The sequence below is a fragment of the Prunus dulcis genome, chromosome 7 (genome assembly GCF_902201215.1).
Source record: "Prunus dulcis chromosome 7, ALMONDv2, whole genome shotgun sequence".
In the NCBI taxonomy this organism is placed as follows: Eukaryota; Viridiplantae; Streptophyta; class Magnoliopsida; order Rosales; family Rosaceae; genus Prunus; species Prunus dulcis.
The window spans coordinates 7,351,336-7,363,903 of NC_047656.1; the positions used below are offsets into that span (position 1 = coordinate 7,351,336).

At 37.2% G+C, this 12,568-nt stretch overlaps 1 protein-coding gene across 4 annotated transcripts; it reads left to right on the plus strand.

Annotated features, from left to right (window-relative positions):
- The first annotated feature begins 1,548 nt into the window (after positions 1 to 1,548).
- LOC117635173 (DNA-(apurinic or apyrimidinic site) lyase, chloroplastic) lies at positions 1,549 to 8,264 on the plus strand. 4 transcript variants are annotated; one of them, XM_034369518.1, is made up of 12 exons: positions 1,549 to 1,634; positions 2,838 to 3,030; positions 3,150 to 3,250; positions 3,443 to 3,522; positions 3,664 to 3,912; positions 4,022 to 4,329; positions 4,957 to 5,067; positions 5,595 to 5,732; positions 5,813 to 5,860; positions 6,336 to 6,416; positions 7,428 to 7,587; positions 7,869 to 8,264. In XM_034369518.1, exons 1-12 carry the CDS (start codon positions 1,564 to 1,566, stop codon positions 7,988 to 7,990), a joined length of 1,662 nt encoding a protein of 553 aa, XP_034225409.1. In that variant the 5' UTR covers positions 1,549 to 1,563; the 3' UTR covers positions 7,991 to 8,264. The 4 variants fall into 4 exon arrangements, with proteins under 4 accessions (XP_034225409.1, XP_034225410.1, XP_034225412.1 ...); XM_034369519.1 differs by having other exon boundaries at positions 1,549 to 1,622; XM_034369521.1 differs by lacking the exon at positions 1,549 to 1,634 and adding an exon at positions 2,620 to 2,713 and having other exon boundaries at positions 2,846 to 3,030.
- Positions 8,265 to 12,568: the final 4,304 nt, after the last annotated feature.

Below are 12,568 nucleotides of genomic sequence, written 5' to 3' on the forward strand. Positions count from 1 at the left end.
GTGTTCAAGAAAAGCATGATTATATTTGGTGGTACAATTATGTTTCATAATATGATTATATTTGGTGATATGATATGTTGTTCATCTTATTTATATATATAATTGTTGTCTTAATAATTGACACAAATTAATGTGCTAATCATCCAATTATAAACTAGGAATGAGTAAAGAAAAGTAAATGAAATGAAACAAATTATATATGTGATTTAAGTGATATAATCCTAAACCTATACTCTTATTTATACATAATTATATATGTATGCGGGCCTAAAGGGCTGGGCTTTTGTGGGTGGGCCGGGTCGGGCTTTCTTGGGCTTAACCGGGCTGGGTCTATGGGCCAGGCTGGGCTTCAGACACCCAAGCCTAGCCCAGCCCAAGGCGGCTCGGGCCACCTCAAAGCCCATAACAGGCCGGGCTGGGCTTTTTTTCGATGGGCTTGGTAGGCCCCCATCGGCCCATGAGCCCACGGGCCAAATGATGAGGCCTAGGTGTTCGTGTAATTTTTGAGACTTGAGGAGGTTTTGTGAAAACACAAGAAACCTCAAGGGGTTTTAGTGTAAATAACTCTTCAAAATTTTCATTACCTTCATCATATCGATATAATAGCAATATTTTGGCCAAATATATTGCTGAAGTGTGAAAGAAATTATCGACATCAATATTTTTTGATATTATCAATATTTATACGGTATTCGTATTGATACGTTCCAAAATATTCTTGAATAGAAAAAACGATAATATCATCGATATTTCATTGATATTATCGATATTTTAGATTATGATTGAGAGAGAGAGAGAGAGGTTGGCTAGAGCTTTGATGGGGGTGGGAGGTTGGGATGTGGGCGATGGACAGTGGTCAATGAGAAGAAATCGACCAGGAGGAAGGCGGGAGCTGGTTTGGATGAGTAGTTCCATGATTTTTTTATTTATCTTTTTCTTCAATTTTTTTATTATATGTTAATCAATATAAAATAAAAATAAAAATAAAAATATGGGACCCATAGTGCCAAGTAGGCAACAAATGACGAGATCTAACAGAAACTCTAACGGTGGAACCACATTGTAACAAATTTAAAAGATGGGGTATGCTATTATAAATATTGAAAAGGTAAGGATTAACACATCTTAAAGGTATAACCATAAGGTACTAAATTGTCATTAACCCTTATCTCAATGATGAAAATGATATTGTCATTGATGTTTTGCATTAGCCGCATTAACTTTTATATTCACCAAAGGAAAACTTTGATGTCATTTAGGGTTCTTAACTTCTTACCTCATCTATGTAGAATTATACAAACCTTAGCCGTTAAGAGAGAGGGAAAGAAAAAGAGAGAGAAACCTTCAGATCCGGGGGTTTTTCCCTGGATCCCGTTGAATCTTCGGTGTTCTCCGGCTTTAGGTGGATCTATGTCGATCTACTCTTCTTCTGGCAAATCTATTGTCCCAAATACGAGTTGGTTTTGGTAGTGCCTCTTCTTGCCAGGCTCCTCTTTGAGGTGTTGCGGCTTGGTCATGGTAGATTCACTATGCACTAGTGCATTGATGCCCTCGAGTAATTAGATGGTGCTCCCTTTGTCATGTTCCAAAGGAAGATCATGCGATTGGCTTTCCTTTTTCCGGTGTTGTTCTAGGTTTTATTTTTATTTTTATTTAGTTTGTTAGAGTTTTCTATGTTTGTTTTGTTTTATGATTCTAGAAACTTAATTGAGTTTGCTAAGTGTTCTTAGTCTATTTAGGAGAGTCATGCCGGTTAGCAGCTAGTTTTGGTTCTTAATGTCATTGAACTAGATTCAGAGAAATTATGACGGTTGAAAGGGGTTTTAGAAAAGTTAATTTCGAGAGTGATTCTCTCCAGATCGTGTTAGTTTTTCGGCTAGCTCAGGTCATTGGAGAAGTTTTACACATGACTGCCATATTGTTATTGGAATGCCTTCCTTTACAGTCTGTCCCTTATTCTCATTATTCTTGATATAGTAAAATTCTATCGCCTTTTGTCCAAAAAAAAAAAAAAAAACCTTCTTACCTCATCTTTCCCACTTTTAATATAATGTCACACGAGTTTACTGCACTCCTTGATAATCCAAGAGGATTACCTAAAGTCTCTGTAGCTTAATGTGCCACATAAAATTTCCACTTTTGGTATAATGTCAAAAACCACCTCTTGATAATGGCCTCAAAATCATATAAAAGTTTGAGCATCCATCTTTTGTACTGGCATGGGTTTCTTCCTTATGTAATACATGAGTATTGAAATTATTCAAAATTTCTTGATATTTATAAACACATTCAGAATGAAAAACAATTCATAAAGCTATACCTAAAACGTGAAAATTAATCTAGAATATCACCCGTCCCTTTACACACGAGTTCAATCCCTTTTCCCATATCTTGGAATAGTCTAGAATATCAAAAAAAAAAAATTTAAAAAAAAAATTTAAAAGTAATTTGTACTGCAATACCTAAAACTTAAGAATCAGATTTGCAAGAGGGGTTTTTTGTTTTGTTTTTTTGAACGGAGCCACAGAGGTTATACTTCTGATATCTTAACCGGCCGCACGTGTTTTCACTGCATTGGAGGGTCATATTTTTCATCCTCGTACCCGAAAAATGAAAAGAAACAAAACCAAAAAGGTGCAGTGCAGGACTCTCTATCCTCAGTTCCTCCTTCGTAGTAGTAGGCCATGAATCAAATTCAACCTCTGCAATTAGGGTTCAAAACATTTCTCAGTCTCACCCGGTTTTATATTTTAATTTGTTTTTTTAGGCTGTGTTTTACATACTTTCTGCGTTTCAATTTCATAGCTACAGTTGAAATGACTGACCAACATCGGTAGCTTTGCAGTAGCTCCAAGGAATTTGAGAACTGGAGCATTGGCTTCTCTTACTAGATTACGAGCAACTCAAGGAGTGCCTAGAAGACCTGTTTCCGCTAAAACAACAAAGCCCATGTTTGAGGAAAATAAAAAGGATAAGACATTCAAAGAATCAATGGGTACAAACCCAAGCCCTCATAAACCTATTGTCAAGGTTATATGTCATGCCTCTATGCTGATTTTTGTATTTTTGTATTTTTTGTTTTGTTCTTGTTTTTATGTTGGGTATGGGTAGTTTGCATTAGTTTGATGTCGATTGATTAAATCTTTTAGGATGATGGTGCTGAAAGCGATGTGGTTGAGATTGAGAGTTTTAAGAATGACCCTGCGAGAATCGAGGCAATGACAGTTCAACAACTCAGAACAACACTGAGGTAACATTCCAAGTGTCAATTCCTTCCTTGTGAGTCCAATAGGAATGTTCCCTCTATAAACGTAGTAATTTCCTTTTCTTTCTATGGATAGTGGAATAAGTTAACGATTAGATGGTGTTGATCAATATGGTGTCCTTGAGTTGTACATGTTAAATGTTCTACAATGATTTGGAACTTTAAATTGCCTGTCAGAAATGCTGGGGTTTCTGCCAAAGGCCGTAAATTTGAACTTGTGGCTGCCTTGAAGTGCTTTTTGGAAAAGAAGAAAGATGGTAATATCTATTATTCTCATGTACTTCTCTGAAGATGTAGCAAAAGAAGAAACTTTTTTATAAAATAATGATTCCAAACTCTTTCTTCCGTTTGCCTTATTCTCTGGGCTTGAATGGTTAGGAGTTCCTTTTCATTTTCAGGTGAAGGTTCCCTGGTAATAGAAGAACAAGTAGCCTCCACTTGTGTTGAAAATGCATCAGAGAAAACTGAGGCTGAAATATCATCTGATGGAGACCAAGTTCAGAATGTCCCTGTTTCGGAGGTTGGTGAACTTCAACGTTACAAGAGAAGGTTAAACCATTCGTCAGTTAAGAGTGAAACTGTGATAGGCTGTAGCAAGGTTGCAACGAAAAAGGAGAAGTTGTCAATTGAATCAGAAGACCTTTCAGGTTCTGTAAAATGATTCCACGAATCTTCTTAATTGAGTTTATTTCATATGTTTATCTGGGTTCAGTTCACTTAATGAAGAGGACTGGTGTATCGTTGTTATCCATCCAGTTCACAAGCTCTCGAGGACAAGAAAGAAAACATCTTCAGAAACTATTAATTTTGATGTCAAAACTGATGATAAAGTAGCTGAGCCATGGACAGTTCTTGCACATAAGAAACCTCAGAAAGATTGGATTCCTTATAATCCTAGAATCATGAAACTTCCACCGCTTGCTAAGGATACTAAATTTTTGAAGCTTATGTCTTGGAATGTCAATGGTTTAAGGGCATTATTGAAGTTAGAGGGATTCTCTGCTTTGCAGCTAGCCCAAAGGGAAGATTTTGATGTACTGTGTTTGCAGGAGACCAAACTGCAGGCAAGTATTTTAGTTCTTATTTTTGCTTCTTGAAGCTTAAACTCTTCTTTGATGATACTGTTGACACATCATTGTTTTGCAGTTACTTTTTTTTGTTTCAACATCATATATTGCTTTGTGATTGGTAAAGAATTGACTGACTCTTTGGCTTCTATACTAAGCCCTCTCACATGTTGAGCATTGGGCGACAATCCTGTTAAGAAATGTCATGAATTGCCTAATATTCTTTTTGTATTAACATTATGGGCCAATTTAAGGCTCAAAATTCATTTTCAGGTAGGTTCTCCTGTGAATAGGATTGGATTCTTGTGACTAGTAAAGTTCCAAATATTTATTCCATTAAAAATATTGAATTTTTTGGAACTGGAATATTCTTATTTGTGTCACGGGTAATTTTAAATTCTTTTTTCTAGTTGAGACAATCAAGCTAAACCTTATGAGTTATGGTGTTGTGCTTCGAGGACATTGGTGGTTAAAAAATCTGAATGGAGTCAGTCAGTTTTTCCTTCAATTATGTAAATGTGGTGTCCTTCTTAATGTGCTAATTTCTAGTGTTCATTACAAATATAGCTTTCTTATAGCATTTTTTGTGTTATGTATAATCACATTTATTAAGTTTGGGAACAGGAGAAGGATGTTGAAGATGTGAAAAGGTCTCTGATAGATGGGTATGAGAATAGCTTCTGGACATGTAGTGTTTCCAAGCTCGGTTATTCAGGAACTGCAATGATTTCAAGGGTATACTGTATTCTTTCTTCATGATGACAGTCAATTTCACGTCTTTACAACATGCATTTGATTACTTCTCTTTGTTGTGTATAATACTATCCATTTATGCGTCTTGCATAGCGTCGTGGCTGTCAGCCTAACTTTTATCGCATAATTGAGCTTTTAACAAAATGGAGATTCCTTTGTCTTTTATCACATACGTGAGCTTTTAAAACCAATACTGAACTTGAAACTTATGGGTCTAGTGATTAGCAGAATCTTGTTTCTAGGTTGTTTAAGAATTTTTTTTAAGGAAATGCGATTTTGAGAATAGAAATGTTTCTAAATGTATGCTATATTGCTCGAAATATAGACTGGCTATGTTTGCCTAAGAAATTTGCAAATGTTACTTTCGTTACTGGGATTTAAGAATGAAATGAATTTGATTAATTAAGTCCATTCTAAACTATCTTGGTGAAAAACAACCTTTTTTTTCTTCTTCTTTTATCTTGGTTATCTTATTAAACTGCTAGTCAATATTGGCTTTTGTCTGACAGATAAAGCCACTTTCAGTCAGATATGGCATTGGCATATCAGATCATGATAGTGAGGGGCGGATTATAACAGCAGAGTTTGATTCATTTTATCTGATAACTGGATATGTTCCTAATTCTGGAGATGGTTTGAGAAGACTGGTATTGACCTTGAGTCCTTTGCAGCCTAATTACATGGGGTAGTATTCTGCTTAGCTAACAACTCCATTTTATTTTTTTAGTCATACAGGATTAATGAATGGGATCCATCTCTCAGCAATTACATGAAAGTAAGTGTGGTTTTATTTGTTCTTTCTCAGAAAATCTTCTGCTAGCAGGGTTTTGTTTGTTTGTTGGACTTAATTCCTTTTTTCACAATGCCTTTATACAGGCAGAATTTATCGTTATTTATGTTGAATACATCTTACTTGAGTAGTGCGTGACCATCATATTAATATTAATATTCAAGTCAATACTCAGCACAACCAAATTCAATTTGAATATATTCAATTCTAAATTTAGAAAACTGATTTCTCTTCTGGCTGATTAGTGCATGCCTGTCATATCTCCTCAAATTTGAAGAATCCAAAATTGGTCTATACAGCATGTCTCGGTGCTTATAACCTTAAATAGTTTAATTGGGCACAAATACTGTTCGGTTGAATATTCATTTTCTTAAAATTTTATCTGCTTTTGAAAAAGCATAGTTATGAAAATTCTGTGGTAATTTCTTGATGCTTATGGGTGCTTTCATTGTTGATTCAGGAGCTGGAAAAGTCAAAACCTGTCATTTTAACAGGTGATCTGAATTGTGCTCATCAAGAGATAGATATTTATAACCCAGCTGTAAGTTTGCCTGATTTGTTGTCAAAGAACTTTTATGATTCCCTGATTGATCACTCAACCTTGAAAAACTATATACTCTTTGTAATATATCAACTCACAAAAATCTTTTAAAAATAACATAATGTACGATAATGCATTTGTTTAATGATTCTAAACGTTTTAAATTTTGTAAGACAATGAAATGTTAAGATGAGTCAAGATCTTTGATATTAATAATGGAAAAAGTGAAATCTTTAAAACCAACCTAATGAACCAAAATAAAGACCACCAAGCTTCACCCAACAAATTAATCACCAAAAAAATGTTTAACTTAGAATTCCATTATGTCCATTGCCAAATTTCTGGTTTCTATCTGCAGTAGAGAAAGTGTATTATTGAACTCGGCCAGTTTAGGATGCCTTTAGGCTTTAGTTAGATAAGTATCTCTTGTTTAGCACCTCAGCTTGAAATGAAATAATAACTGGTAGCACTTGAGATGGTGTTCCCCTAATTCCAACTTAAAAGAAAACGCAGTATACATATGCTTTTTGGGTGACTTTGTATGAATATGAAGGGACTCTAAAGAGGCAGGGACAATTGACATTGGTGTAAAGTTCAGCACTGCTGAATAACGTTTTGTAGGATTTGTTTTATAGGATTTGTTCTAATATTACACATAAGTTTTATCAAAGACAACCTATCAATCAAGAAGATTTGAGATTTTGGATTGATGTGAAATTTGACTATCATAATGAGCACACTTGAGCAGTAAGTTCAACGGCAAATAAAAATTAAACATCCTATTAGAGTTTTACGAGATGTAAAGGTAGCAATTTTTACAGTGGTGTCACTTCAAAACAAATCCTGTACTTTCGCCATATTCCCTCCAGATATTGACATTTTCTATGGAAAAAATTTAGGTGGTAAATTGAACATAAGTAGGGGAGTGCTATGCCTCTCCAGTCTCTCCAGTGGTTTGTCATATAATGCCAGTTTTATTTATGGGGTTGTTTTTTGTTGATACATCTACAGGGAAACAAAAGAAGTGCTGGGTTTACAGATGAAGAAAGGCAATCCTTTGGTTCAAACTTTTTATCCAGGGGATTTGTGGATACCTTTAGAAGGCAACACCCTGGTGTTGTTGGCTATACTTACTGGGGTTATCGACATGGTGGACGCAAATTTAATAGAGGTATTTCCCACTCCTATATTCATAGTTTTGATAATTCAGATTTGCCATTGCATTTGAAGTAGTTAATGGTATTATTTTAAAACATGTAGTTTTGTTCTGAGTGTTCTCTTCAACCAGACATTCTAAGTGTTCATGATTTGCATATTTTGTTCTGCAATTTTCTGTGTGAGGCCAAAATATTTATATTTTACGCTAGATTTTTTTCTTTGCTCGAAAGTTTGCTTTCTTTGTTATTATTATTTCTTCTAACAAAACTCTGATTTACTTGGATTTTGAACTAGGCTGGCGGCTTGACTACTTCCTTGTCTCAGAATCCATGGCTGACAAGGTTCATGACTCGTACATTCTGCCGGATATAACTGGCAGCGATCATTGTCCTATAGGCCTTGTACTTAAGCTGTAGGTATGGTAAAATCAAAACCAATTTTGTATGTCACCAAAAATAGGAGCGTGCAAGTGTTTTTTTTTTTTTTTGGTCGAAGAGCGTGCAAGTTTAGAGGTGGAAAGTTTGTAGTGCCTTCACCTGTAAGCTTTTTTTTTGTGTGTTCTAATATAATGACCAAGTTATTTGTGCTCAATTTGGGTCATCATTATATTATGTCTTCTTTATGAAGAAGCAATGATTTTAAGGCCCCACAATGGATTTATATATATGATAATTTGAATATCTTGGAGCTGTTGTCATGCCTTGGGAAATTTCATGCAGCCAGATGTTAAGTTCATATCTATCTAATATTAATTTATAGGTCTCCAATCCATCCTCCACCACGTATTTATGCATTTTTTTTGACAATATGATATTTTAAACCACTCTAATATACAGGAGGGAGAATCAAACTCAGATGCAACGGGACAGGCACAGCCTTGGCCAACTTGCCTAACATGTATCTATCGGTTATGTTGGTTGTATGTACTTCGCATTAACTAAAAGATATTTTACTACTCCAATAAGATATATGCTCAATATAAATAACAAAGAACTATCCTTAATTATAATTATATTACAAAAGATTCTCTCGTATTTTCAATTGGGGAGCATTTTTGCTTATCACTTTAAATTAAGATGTACCCTCACCACCCTTTTCATAAGATGACACATGTCCATGAGTTTAACTATAGTTAACTCTTTATTTTTTATTTATTTGATGACATTATTATAAGAGAGAAACAATGCTTTAATAAGATTTTTAATGAGATTTTCTATTTAAACCCCACACTTCTCTTAGTTCACCCCATGTTCTAAGTTCACCCCAATTTTTAATTTAAAATTTCACAATTTCTAAGAAAACCCCAGTATCTTCCCAAACTATCCTTAAATACACCCCAAGCTGAAAAAAAAAAGAAAAAAAAAGAAATTTTCTATTTAAACCCCACAAACTACCCTTAGAGGAGGAATGTATACAGCTTTGGGGAGATCATGCTGGAAATTTTAAGCAATGGCAGGTTGACAAATTTAGGAGCATGCATACACAACAAGTCAAGGGAAGTTGTTATGAGAGAAATTTACAATGAGAATGAAGTTGGTACAAACCTTCCGGTGCAAGAGGAGATAAAACTGGTACTTGAGCTTGCTACACTTTGCACTAGGAGTAGGCCATCTGATCGGCCATCAATGGAGAATACATTGAAGCTTTTATCAAAGTGGAAAAGCAACAAGAAAAATAACCCAACTATTGAAGCAGCAGTAGCAGGATTATGATTTTAGATGCATACTGAAATTCTAGAAGTGATAATAATATTACTGTTCCCAGCAGAAAAAAAAAACACAAACAAACCCAAAACTGAAATTTAATATTTTCTAGAGAAAGAGAAAAGCTTTATCAAAACATTAGGTATTAAAAAAACAAAACAAAACAAAACAAAAGCAATCAACAAAGGGAAGAGAATAAGATCATTACAGCCAAAGAATCAACAAGTCTTTCCATTAGCTCCCATGCAGATTTTAAAGAGGCATGCTCATCAATGTTCTACGTCTCTGGCAATACAATGTAGAAGAGTTTGTATTTTTCTAAAACTTAATATGAAGAGTGGTGGGGTGTGTGTATAAGATGTACTAGGTTAAGTATTAAGTTGGATGATCTTTTTTGTTTTTTTACACAATAATAAAACTTACAGCTTAATGATTTAAGTATTGGGTGAACAAAGAGAAGTGTGTGGTTTAAATAGAAAATCTCTTTTTAATTGCCATGCTTCGTTAACAAACCAAATTTATACACGTTCTTAAACAACTCATGGACGACCTATTGGTCCAACTAAAAATCAATCTTATTTATTTATTTATTTTTGGAATTTGGTATTTGGTGGAAGTATATACATAGGGGAAAAGGCAAGTGAGCAACAGAGAAGTATCCTTAGTTTTGTCATTCTCATAGTTCCTTCCCAGTACTGTATCTCCATGCATCCAAACTTACTGCTTCTCATTTGTTCTTAGTAAGTTTTATTCTTTGTTTTTCATCCGTCCTAGAAAAAAATAACTAAGAAAAAAATAAGTTTATATTTATATATAAATATATGGAGAGAGAAGCGATGGAAGGACTGCTAATTGTAAGAGAGTCTGTGATCCATGAAGGAGCTGCTGCTGATGCTGATTGCAATGGAGGGAACTCAGTCACCTTTGCTGTTGTTCTGAGTACTTTGGTGGCCCTCTGTGGTTCCTTCTCTTTTGGGTGTGCTGTATGTGACCAAATTCACATAAAAATTATCATTGGCACCTTCTTTTTTTTGTTTTTTGTTTTTGTTTTTGGTCTTTTGAGAAGAAAGTAACGAATGCAATATCACTTGTAATGCTCCTATCTTTTTACACCCGGTGACTTGAGCCCGGGCTTGTATTCGATTGCGTAGTTGAGTTATCCCCAAGGTAAGATCTGCGCACTTAGAACAGTATCACAACAAGAGTCAATTGGGGTTGATCCCAGTTGAGCCCTCTCCAATGGTTAAGTCAGAATTTAACTTAAGCTAGGGAGAGAAATGGAGATAGGGTTTTCATTAGTAGAATATTTATTACCTTTATCCAGGGATAGGTGAAGGGTATTTATAGGGGAGAGAAGGAGAGACCCAGATATTTTATGGGAGAGATCTTTTCTCCTCCCCCTAAGGTTGAATCATATTTAATGCTTTGTTTCTGATCACTGTACCTCTTGACGGGGATCAGGTGGCGAAGTGACAAGTCAACAAGGATGAGAGGTGTATTAAATGTTCGTTTCTATCACCAACCTATTTTCTCAAAGATCGAAGGGTAAGACGACACCTGTTTAAGGATGGGATGCGTATGAACCGACCATTCGTGCCTGCCAGGCTGTTACATTTAATGCATCTCTAGCTAGGGCATGGTGCTGCAGTGATCGGGTCGGTCCTTGAACACCCGATCACTAGTCTCATCCCGATCTGTCACAAAGGTTTCTTCTCTTTACGGTCTCATCCTGATCTGGGCTCATTATAGCATTCGCAAAGGTTTCTTCTCTTTACGGTCTCCACTTATGCATAGCGAATGCTTTGATGTTGAAATTTATGGTTTAGCTAAAAAATGGATGTTAGTTGTTTATACCTGGAATAAACGACCTATGACCTACGAACATGTGGACAGGGTCGTTATTGATTACGGATGACCTTCGGCATGGTGCCTACCGATCGGTTTCCTTTTTGTTCATTACTCTACCGGACACGTGTTATGCTCACAATCCGCTTCTACAGTCCCACATCGGAGATATGAGCATAGTGCACGCCTCCCAAGGCCTATATAAGACCACCCCTATCCTCAAAAGGGAGGGAGAGAAACCAACGGTACGCTACCGCTTGATCTGTCAACTAATATTACTAACACCGTACTTACTAAGGCATCGGAGAGCCTTCGGCCGGTACCACACCGGTACCCCAAGGTCTTACCGAACGTGTCATTTTGCAGGTACCTACCCTTCTGAAGTCAGACACCTGCCAAAGGCATAATATCACTAAGTTGGCAAAACACGTGTCGGAACCACTTTTTCGCATCAACAGTTTGGCGCTGTCTGTGGGAAACCAGAAAAATCATCAACCCACTATCCCCAAAAACACATGGGGACCACCTCAGTACCCGCGTTCCTATCGAAAGAAGGGGTACCGTTCGGAAGGCAGATCGGAGCTAGCCCAGCGCTACCCCCATGCACTCCCTTCGGAAACGCGCCCGCAACCCAAACAACCGCCGAAGCCGAGCTGGTAGTCCAAATCGCGTCTCTGCGAAAGGACATGGCGAGGCTTCATGAACACAACCACCTTCTTTCGTCCAAAGTGGACGAAACCCAGCAGCTGCTCCACCAGCAGCACACGCAGAACATCCAGACAACTCACTCTTCCCAGAGCTTGCAGACCCCCCGCAGGAAAAAGAAACACCAAAAGGTAGCGAGGGCAACGCCCGCACTTTCCAAACAGTTAGTAGTTCCGACACCCAAGGATCAACCACACATCCCAAAGAAGGTCTACTCCGATTGCCGACATCGGATTAACGATCGGGAGGCAGAGAGACGGAGGTCTCCGATCAGGATTAACGCTTGACTAAGGGACTCACGGATGAACGTCCTGGGAAGCAAGTCGCCTATTCGGAGAGTCAGAGGGCTAGACTCTGCAGAGGAATTGGAATCCGAGTACATCCCTTCCAGGACGCAAGTTTCCACCTACCGTTCGCCAACGCCTTCTCGGTACTCGGGGGTTAATTCATTAAGCCCACGACGACGCTCGGAAGATTATGGTTCCGAGGAAATCCCAAGCCGAGACCCTGTTGTCCGACTCCTTTTTCAGAAAGTCCAGAAAATGGAAAACGACAAAGCTCGTTCCCAAGAACCGGAATGGGGGAAGCTTCGGCCCGGACTATTCACCAGGCGCATCCGGCGTTCTCGGCAAGATAGGGAAGTGTAACAACTGCATATACCGTTCTATACCGGAACGGAGGACCCCTTAACACACCTTCACTCATTTCAGTCCGCTATTGGATGCAAGGGCCTGAGCGATG

What these genes read in the sequence shown, in the direction of transcription:
- LOC117635173 (XM_034369518.1), top strand. Translation starts at nt 1,564, where the DNA reads ATGGTGCTCCCTTTGTCATGTTCCAAAGGAAGATCATGCGATTGGCTT. An exon ending in CTCATAAACCTATTGTCAAG is followed by an intron (nt 3,031 to 3,149) that starts GTTATATGTCAT and finishes TAAATCTTTTAG; the next exon opens with GATGATGGTGCTGAAAGCGA. An exon ending in TTTGGAAAAGAAGAAAGATG is followed by an intron (nt 3,523 to 3,663) that starts GTAATATCTATT and finishes TTTCATTTTCAG; the next exon opens with GTGAAGGTTCCCTGGTAATA.